The 10,569-nt window shown below is 45.4% G+C and overlaps 1 protein-coding gene across 1 annotated transcript; it reads left to right on the forward strand.

Annotated features, from left to right (window-relative positions):
- Positions 1-3,754: 3,754 nt before the first annotated feature.
- On the forward strand, positions 3,755-10,235 carry LOC117849764 (PH, RCC1 and FYVE domains-containing protein 1). Its single transcript, XM_034731431.2, has 9 exons — positions 3,755-4,164; positions 5,195-5,281; positions 5,533-5,622; positions 5,712-5,798; positions 5,879-6,004; positions 6,683-8,689; positions 8,764-8,910; positions 9,230-9,735; positions 9,890-10,235. The coding sequence occupies exons 1-9, from the start codon at positions 4,138-4,140 to the stop codon at positions 10,005-10,007; spliced, it is 3,195 nt and encodes a 1,064-aa protein (XP_034587322.1). The 5' UTR covers positions 3,755-4,137; the 3' UTR covers positions 10,008-10,235.
- The last annotated feature ends 334 nt before the right edge of the window (positions 10,236-10,569 follow it).

A 10,569-nucleotide genomic window follows, 5' to 3' on the forward strand; every position in this document is an offset into this window, starting at 1 on the left:
GTAGTGAAAAAAAATACTATGTTTAGGTTTCATTAGGATTGCGAAGCAAAAAAAAAACAAAATAAGTGCCCATGTAAAAGTAATGATCTATTAGCTAAAATTTAATACAAAATAAATTAAATTAGCAATTTGATTTTCGTACAAATTGGGAATGAAAAATATAAATAAAGTACCCATATAAATAATGTAAAATAAGCTCATAAATATTGAGATTAAGATTCCAAATATAAAAGGAACTTTTGTATTAGACACATCCTTGGAAATAAGTTGAAATTACAATAATAAAGTTTGAAATATGATAAATGATTTTAGTAAGTACTATCAATAAAAGTATGTGAGTCGGTCATCATGTTTTTGGAAGAGTTAAAATTTTGGTTTCAATTATAATGAATCTAGCCGCGCTATTAGCGCGGGGACCTTTAGTTAGTATAAAAATGTTAGCACGCCCTGCAAATAAAGCTGCATAAAGCAATTCAGCGTCAGAGAAGATGGCGTTTTTATTAATTCCTGTTGGCTGTCCTACAACAACAAGCCTTTCTTGCATTCTATGTCCCTCGTGTAGAGTTTCCTTGCTTGCTTTCACGTGTGCTCATCAGAAGGTGTGCTCAGCTGATTGTGGCCGGCCAAACTTTGTTTTTTGGTAACGGGGCCAGCGCTCATATATGCAATACAAGTCGCTCTCATCTTATTACAGTTGCCCATGCAGTGATGCTGCTGCCTGAGAGATGGTTTCTCAAGATCATTCATCCGGCTTTCAGATGGAAGTATGGTACGGTGCAGGGGCGAGCGAGCAAGAGAGACGGGATCACGGCAAGGGCCCGACGGACGCCCAGACTGACTGACAAACTGGTCCCGGCTGACGGAGCAGATTGCCGGAAAACAGGGAGCCGCCATGCCATCTTCTTTCTACGTTCCTCGATTCCATTATATTGGTTCCGTTCTTTAGCTGGAGTATCGGGCCTGTGCCTTTGCCGGCCGACTTTGTTTACACAGATTATTCAGGCATTCACCCAGGTTTGGTGCTCCACCGTACAGTAGGCGGATGTGCTGTTGAGAATCATCAACGCTGACTGAGCTACACCGACGCCATGTCCGAGACTCGCTGGCAAGCCTTGTTGAGCGAAGCTGGCCGGGTCACCAGGACGTACAGACAGAGACGTCCGACGGCCGGCAGGCGGTAGGCCTGGCAGTGGCTCCTCGGCGGCTTTGCGTGCCCAAGCTGCCAAGATGCGACGACGGGCGGCAGGAGCCAGGGACCACCCGGCCAGCCCCAGGGGGCTCGTCGTCGTCGCCTCATCGTGGTCGTGGTCGTGGTTCTGGTCCAGCAGCGGTCAGTTGCAGCCGCCTGTGCCTGACTACCTGTACGCGTGCACCAGAGCCACACATGACATGAAACAGAGAGAGGCAGAGCCAAGACCGAGGAATGGATTGGAAACCATGCATGCCATGGCCATGGCTGCTGACAGATTTGATGCGTCGCACAGCATTTGCTCACCCAGAGGGTCCAGGGAAGGGAACCGATCCATATCCATCCAGGTGAGGTCGACCTGCTGGGCATGGATGCATGGGACGCCTACGCATATATGCGCTGCGCCGGAAGGAAACATTGCTATGAACATAACGAACCTGGGCACCAAGAACTGAACGAACCTGGGCAAAAGCTAGCTTTGCTTGCGCAGGCCGTGGAGCATGGAGGTAAGGTGCAGGTGACCGCCAGGCTGCCCTGCTTCTGCTTGGGTGCTGTGGTAGATTTTGACTTCCTCTGATTTTCCAAAAACAAAAAAAAGACAGCACAAACACGTTTTATTACTACTAACCTCCATGATTTTTACTGTTAATACCTTGACCAACGATTTTTTTTTTGAAAACATATATATTGTTTTTATCATTTGTACAAATACTCACATAAAAGACACAAGATCATAGCACCGCCATGCATGGCAGCATGGTGCATTGGTCGGCGACAAAAGCAGCAATTCCATCAACTTTGGTGAGCACGAGGTGATGTGACAGGCACTAGATAGCATCATCAGTTCATTCAACCACGCTGGATCTGGAGCTGTACATTCCTCGAAGGCTCGAACCTTACCTAGCTAGACCTTGTTGATGATTTGTGGTGTGCGGCTCATATCCGTATGATGATAACTACTCCTAATAAACAAAGCAGTAATGCAGAAGCACTAACTAAGAGCTTAGCTGGGACAAAACCTGCAGCTAAATTACATACATAGCAGTCCAAATCAAATTAAGCACGCTATGAGAGAGAGAGAGAGAGAGAGAGAGAGAGAGAGAGAGAGAGAGAGAGAGAGAGAGAATAAGAAAAGGTAGTAGCGCTACTGCAGGTGATGGTAGGAAGGAACAAGGAAGACGACACGACAATTAGGCGGCAGGGCCCGGCCGTCTCCGGCTGGGATAATGGAGGACATGCATGGATGGGATATGCACTGCACGCCAGCCACCCCCGATTACTTGGGAAACCGAGCGAGCGCAAGCCTGCTTTGGATGTATTGGATTTTTGGGCCATGCTGTTTGTCAGCAAGGATAGGATTAGGAGGAGAGGGCAGGCAAGTAGTGTATATTCTTGCAGATCCCGAGGCAGCTGACGTTGATTGATCTTTGCGGCAGTATGTGTGACTCTGAGACAGAAGAAAAGCAAGGCAATTAGACGAGCATGCATGCACGGGAATCAGGACATTTGGTTTGGTCGCTAGTGTAGTGTAGCACTCGCTCGTGATCCAATGTTACGTTCCTCAATTCAACCTTTTAGTTGCTATATAGGTTGGTGTCTCTCTCTCTCTCTCTTTTTCTTAGTTACTTTCTTGTTGTGTTCTTTTTTCTTTTCCGGTGGCTTGCATTGCATGCATCATCTCTCCGTGTCTAGTGTAGTATCCGTATATCATGGGAGATCCATGCGATGGCGATGTGAGCAAAAGAGCATGAAACTGGATCCTGACAAGGATTTGATTTGGTGCTTCTTTCGAGGGAGGCCAAAGGAAGGAAGAGTTGGTGTGCGTTCATTCAGACCAACTTTGAAAAAATTAACCGTCAACTGTATCAACATCATCTATCTTGTTTTGGAACGTAAAAATTACTACTCCGCATCCAGAAGAATGAGCTAGCGTTAACGTTATCAGAGTAATTTGCTTTTGTTGGATTCCCAGGGCGATTTGGGGAGGTCGTGAACAGGACAGGAGGACGACAGCGACAAGAAAGCAGGACGATGCCAGGTCCCAGTCCAAGGAGAAAGCACAAATTTAATAACATTCCCTTGTTCCGTTCTTGGCCCGGGCGTGAACGTGATGAGCTGCAGAGCACAGGAACGAAACTGTTGGTTCCTGGGTGGGTGGATTGGTTTGGTGGAGTGGAGTTTTTGTTAGTGCTACCTGCTGCTTTATTTTAATTGGAATTCTGATCAACACGAACTCAACACGGACCAGCAAGCAGTTCAGTTTTGGTCACCCTTGTTGCCATGCCTGTGCTTTCTTATATTTCTGCAACATCCATCTTCCTGTTTTTCTCCAATCCTCCTCCATTCCATGATTTCCATCTGCTCATCTGCGGCTTCTGCAGTGTATGATTGCCCAATCACCCCCTCATTCTCATTCCAATCCAAAAGTGTGCGTGAGAGGGACACACACAGATTTTACTGCACTGCAGTGTATTGCAGCTTTTCTTTTTCTTTTTTTACTGCTGCTTTTTCCACTTTGAAAAGTCTCAATCTGTCAGTCCCAACGGACTCCCTCCCTCCCCCCGGCCCCGGGCTTGCTTGCTTGCTGCATCTCCTCTGTTGCCTTGCCATTGGCGACCAGCCGAGAGGAGGCGGCGTCAAATAAACAGAACTCGGCTCGCCCATCTTATATTCTTTGTTTAAGAGCAGTCTTCTCCGTCTTCCTTCCATCCCCGCACGACCGCGCACCACTCCACCACCACCAACTTCATTACCCTCTTCGCCTGCCGGCCCCGTCCCTCGCCTCGCCGCCGACCAACACCGCCCGGCCTCAGGCACAGCTGCAGAGCTCTCTGCACACCACCATTCCAAGTCCAAGGTCAATCCTTTTCCTTCGGAGTCGGAGGGAGGGGGAGGCTTCCATGACAGCCCGCCCAGCACTTCCATGACGACCGGAGGACGCCGATGGAATGGCAGATCCCGTAGACATCGACAAGGTCAGCACCCGCCCCTCCATTTCACTACTTCTCATCATTTCTACACCCGCCGCCGCCGCTTCTTCCGCTTTCTTGCCTTTCTTTTTCCTCCTCCCCCCAATTTCGTTGCTACCCTTATGTGTTCTGCCTTACGCCCCAAATGGCAATGCTGTGTGATTCATTACTGCCAAGTTCAGACCTTTGCTTCGGGGATGTGGCTGCATCTACGCCTGCGCAGTTGCAGTTCCTAGACCGCATTGGATGCAGCTTCCGGCCAAGTCGGCCATGGCAGCTCCCTTCCGACATTGATGCTGGCCCGTTCCCTTGTACACTTCTTCGGGGATCCCCATCCAATTCACGGAGCCCAGGCGGCCGCGGGAGGGGGACTGCGGCACTAGGGCCGCCGCCCGGCAGACCCAACCGGGCGCTCAGGGGAGGGGAGTGCCTAAGGTTTTGGGTCCAATATTTAGCCCGGGGGGGGGGGGGGGGGGGGGGGGGGGGGGGGGTCCGTAATTAAAACTTGAATTTCTAGGCTTTTCTAAACTGCTTGCTTGGCCCAGGGCTGGCATGCCCCTTGTTAGGACTTAGGACTAGCACCACCATGTTGAGTTGTTGTGTTGTGTCCAACAGCTTTCAATAACTGCATATACTGATATACCTCTGTTTCCTCTGTCCTATTATGCCAGTGTTATCTCCTCTCCCTGTAACCGATCCACATTATATTGGATCTTTTCGAGGTGACCAAATTCCTGATGTTGGCCAAACATACTACGCTGCAGCTGTTCCTTTACATGTTGGCGTAAATGATACCAAAATATAATGAAGAAAACAATGCGATGACGTGAACACTCCCACTAGTTACTCTTGTTTTCAGGGAAGAAGCCAGGAAGACTCCTGGAACTTCCCAATAGCATTGGTGCAATCAGCCAATGCTGTACTAGGAAGCACGTTTCTTGGAAACGCCCTAAAAAATATATGTTAATGTTCTGTCCATAATCCGCGCCTGTTACTGTTCTTCACAACTCTTGGTTCCTCCTCATGAGTTCTGCAGGCACTTGTTGCTCTAAAGAAAGGCACCCAGCTGCTTAAATACGGTCGCAAAGGGAAGCCAAAATTTACTCCCTTCAGACTATCAAATGTAAGTTCTCTGCAGCTTATGCTCTGGATCAATCACGGTGTCTAGAATGCTTTTCTTTTATCCGTCCATATGTGTATGTTGTTATATGTCAATCTTACCCTTTTATTGTTCATGGCACTGCACAATTATGCCTCAAACCATTGTAGCACAAATGGCACTGTTGGAATTTTTTTTGTGAATGAGAATTGGGAGAGGTAGACCTGCTCCTTCAGTTACTCTCCATACATAAATTCCTTTTCTGCTCTCCACAGGATGAATCGACTCTTATTTGGGTTTCAAGTAACAAAGAGAAAACTTTGAAATTAGCTTCTGTGTCTAGGATTCTCTCAGGGCAAAGAACGGTAAGGAAGGTTTGAGCAATCCTTTTATGCTTCATTCCATGTTTTTCTTTAAAAAAAAAAGTTCACCCGTTAGCATGTATTCTTTTCAGCTGGTTTTCCAACGTTTTTTGCTCCCTGAAAAGGACCATTTATCCTTCTCACTCATATATAATGATGGCAAGCGGTCTCTTGATCTGGTATTATAATGATAATCACTTTAACTTATCTTTCCTTTCCAATTGTATGGCATGTACTTATGACCTATCCTGTTTCAAAGATCTGCAAGGATAAAGTCGAGGCGGAGGCTTGGTTTACTGGTCTTAGTGCCTTGGTATCTCCAGGACAGCATGGATCTCAGGCCCAACACATAGATGGAATACGAAATGCTGGTCTTTCTTTTGATGTAAACTCTTATGCTTCAACAAGTTCACTTGTGTACACCATTTTTCTCATCAATGTTTAGTTACTTTCATAGTCTATATATTTCATATCATTATCTGACACATTGTTTCTTATCATCATGTTCTACTATTTGTTGACTCAAATTTGATAGATTCTTTGTTGCTCTTTGTTGACTCTTCGGTTGCTCAAATAAATTTCTCACATGCTATTCTTGTACTTGTATGCAGTATGAGACCATTAGAACATTTTCGGTAAAAAATAATATTAGAACTAGCATACATCAACAAATGTCTAATCAGTAACCACAGCAGAAAAGAAACACGGTTTCAATGGCTATCCAATGGATCTTCTGTTTCGAGTTATTTTGACCTCATCACAGCTTGCCTAGTTGCAATTCTCGGGAATTAGACATTACCTAAATCTAACTTATTTGTTGGAGGTGAAGGTGACATTATCAGCTATCCCTAGAGTTTGACACACAACATATGACAGCAAGTTGGTTTCCATTTGTAGGCAATCTTATAGTCTGTAGCACATTGCTGATATTGCATCATGTTATTTTTCTAATTACATTTTGTCTGTGTGCTACTGCTGTTATACTGTTCAATTAGATAAATCACAGTATTTACATCTTATAGTGCTTGAATTCTAATCATTTTTTCATATCCATTGGTTGCAGTGTGCAAGAGAAAGTAGCCTAAGCAGTAGCTCTACTTTCACGTCGGATTCCCTTGAGAATAAGTTGAGCTCTGCAAACTCTACCAAGGATCGCTCTTCAGGAGAATACACATATTCAGAAAGGACTGATGTGTCAGATATGCAAGTGAAAAGTGTTTCTTCTTCAGACATTCGAATCAGTGTTTCCAGTGCCCTTAGCACATCCAGCCATGGCTCTGGAGGTGAAGATTCTGAATCGTTTGGAGATATTTATGTATGGGGGGAAGTCATCTGTGATACTGCTTCAAGATCAGGGTCCGATAGAAGTGCTTACTCGCCTGGCGTAACTACTGATGTTCTTGTACCAAAGCCCCTAGAGTCAAATGTAATGCTTGATGTCAGTTATGTGGCTTGCGGTGTGAAACATGCTGCCCTTGTTACAAGACAGGCAGAGGTATTTACATGGGGAGAAGAATGCAGTGGGCGTCTTGCTCATGGGGTTGGAACAAATGTTTTCCAGCCACGTCTTGTTGAGTCATTATCTATCTGCAACGTCGAACTAATCGCTTGTGGTGAATTCCATACTTGTGCTGTCACTGCAACTGGTGATCTCTACACTTGGGGAGATGCTACACACAATGCAGGGCTGCTTGGTCATGGTAGTAACGTGAGCCACTGGATCCCGAGAAGAGTTTCAGGTCCACTGGATGGTCTTCAGGTATCTACTGTATCTTGCGGCACATGGCATACAGCCTTGATAACTAGTTCTGGAAAGTTATACACATTTGGTGATGGCACATTTGGAGTCTTGGGTCATGGAAATCGAAAATCATGCTCATATCCAAAGGAAGTGGAATCTTTGAAGGGTTTGAGGACAATTTCTGTTTCCTGTGGTGTGTGGCATACTGCTGCTGTTGTTGAGGTTATCATTTCACAGTCAAATGCTTCATCTGGAAAGCTGTTCACTTGGGGGGATGGAGACAAATACCGTCTTGGGCATGGTGATAGGTCTTCAAAACTGAAACCAACTTGTGTGCCTTCTTTGATAGATTACAACTTTCATAGGGCTGCATGTGGTCATACTCTTACAATTGGGTTGACTACTTCAGGACACATTTTTACCGTGGGAAGCTCTGTGTATGGACAGCTTGGTAATCCAAATAATGATGGAAGGTATCCTCGCCTAGTTGAAGAAAAACTTGGGGGTGGCGGTGTTATGGAGGTTGCTTGTGGATCGTATCATGTTGCAGTATTGACAAATGCTGGCGAAGTTTACACATGGGGTAAGGGTGCAAATGGAAGATTGGGTCATGGTGATATTGCAGATCGCAAAGTGCCTACACTTGTTGAGGCTTTGAGGGATCGGTCTGTAAAACGCGTTGCTTGTGGATCAGGCTTTACAGCTGCAATTTGCCAACATAAATGGGTCTCTGGGATGGAGCAGTCTCAGTGCTCGGCATGTAGACAGCCATTTGGTTTCACTCGGAAAAGGCACAACTGTTACAACTGTGGTTTAGTACACTGCCATTCGTGTAGTTCAAAAAAAGCTTTAAGAGCAGCATTGTCTCCTAATCCCGGGAAGCCATATCGTGTATGTGATTCATGTTATGTGAAATTAAGTAAAGTTCTGGATTCTGGTGTCAGTTATAGTAGAAATACTATACCCCGTTTACCTGGTGATACAAAGGCTGAGAAAATTGACACAAAGGTTACCAAAGTTGCACCATCCAGTAGCTCAGATATGATTAGGAGTTTAGATGTAAAGGCAGCTAAGCAGACGAAGAAGTCTGACTACACTTCACAAGTTCCAGTAGCGTTGCAGCTTAAAGACATCCCTTTCATCAGTGCACCTGACCTCCAGAACTCATATACAGTGGCTAATCAATACCCTTATGACTCAAGATCTACTTTACCATTTTTGAGGATGCCATATCTGAACTATTCCAGCTCGCTGTCCTCGGAAAGCTTGGAGAGCCTTAGGGATGCAAATGAACTTCTGAAGCAAGAGGTTCAAAAACTACAAGCAGAGGTATGCTTTTCCTATACTTGTGTCGTGTCTGAAAACATCAAGAGAGAGAGTTCTTATACTTGTTCTTGGATCAGGTTAATAGCTTGCGACAGGAACGTGAACAGCAAGATGCTGAGCTGCAGAAATCAGAGGCAAAAGCCCATGAAGCGATGACCCTTGCTACTGAGGAAGCATCCAAATTGAAGACTGCCAAAGATGTCATAAAATCACTGACAGCACAGGTAAGTTCCTCATTAAATCTTGCACAGTATTATCAACCCAAGGGCTGGTGTTAGCACCGTGTTCTTCAGTTATGTTATCTTGCACTATATGACTGCAATGGTAACAGCTGTTGGAAACCCAGGCTGTGTGCTTGTAGCTTATCTGCTTTTGTGAACCATTTGGATTTTGTAGTTCCCCTAAGCTACGTCGAGACAATGGAATGTTTAGCAGTTATATCATATATGTTTTGTTTGGTCTTGTTTGTTTTTTCATGTCTTGGACAGTACTTGAGGCTGATGATATAAACCACTTGTCATGTTTCCTTTCTTTTTTTGGCAGCTAAAAGAAATGTCTGAAAGGCTTCCTGCAGGAGCATGTGATGCGAAGAATGGGCGCCTGATGGGTGCTTTACCGCCTGAAATTGGAAGAGAGAACCAGATGAGATATGACCCTAGCAGCATTCAGTATCCCCAAACTCCGGCTTCTGTTGCGTCTGCTCGGTTTGGTGGATTACCTCCCCAAGTTCATCATGCAAGTGAATACAATGAAACAGTCATGGTTCCACAAGAGGGCAGGGGTGAACACCTCAACGGTTTCAGAGAGTTCTCCTCTGTGCAGCAGAGGGCCAATGGAGGGACTATTGGGTATCGTCATAGACCAGACGATCATGACCGGAAGGAAACAGACAGGTTCCAGATAAATCTAAACAACTTGAACATGAGAAGTTCAGGTTCCCCCAATAATCAAGTTGAAGCAGAGTGGATAGAGCAGTATGAACCTGGAGTATACCTGACTCTAGTTTCTCTTCGTGACGGAACCAAAGAGTTGAAACGAGTACGATTCAGGTAAGAAACGTTACTTATTCAGAACAAGTGAGTTTTCCCCCCTTTGAATAGCACATATCTTCATGTGCATGGTTTGGTAGCCCGTGGTTGTATCTGCTGAAATATTTTCGTCCTTGAACAACATTGTGTTCTGATATGGAAGCGTTGTTTGCAGCCGTAGGAGGTTTGGAGAACACCAAGCAGAATCATGGTGGAATGACAATCGGGAAAAAGTGTACGACAAGTACAATGTGTGCGGAACCGATCGGCTCTCTTCAGTAATGACAAGTTAATGTAAACCTGCATGAAGGGCCGAGACGTCCAGCTTGGTTTTTTTAGAATGTGCTTCATCCTACCTTGTGTTATGTTCTGTCATCTACAGCACCACACCCCTTGTTGTATAGAGGAAATCATGTGTAACATGACGGGAGCAAGTAGTTGTTGCTCCTTTGACCAAGATACATAGTTTGTATGTATATTTTGGCCTCGGGTTAAAAGGATGAGAGAAAGCTCCACCGTCTTCTTGCGGCCTCTTGTGTTGGACTTGGACGTCATGTTTTATTTGTTGTTGGGGTTATTCTTCTGCGAAATGGACCTAGAGAGCCCAATTGAGAGCTTCTGAGCTCCAGGTCCAAGAGCTGACAAGAGTATGTTTGAGGCAGCGATGCCGCTGCAGTCAGGATCCAGTTCATCTATTTGGTAATCTGAACTGAATGTTATGCTACGTGGACAGTTTGCGTCAGCTGGATGCTCCTTAATCCTTATCGCGAGGAAAGGTTGCAGGAGGTGGGTTTGACAAAGGACGAATCAGAATCACACCAGAATAATCTTGCAAAAGTGATGACGCACTAGGCC

The sequence above is a fragment of the Setaria viridis genome, chromosome 3 (genome assembly GCF_005286985.2).
Source record: "Setaria viridis chromosome 3, Setaria_viridis_v4.0, whole genome shotgun sequence".
Lineage (NCBI taxonomy): Eukaryota > Viridiplantae > Streptophyta > Magnoliopsida > Poales > Poaceae > Setaria > Setaria viridis.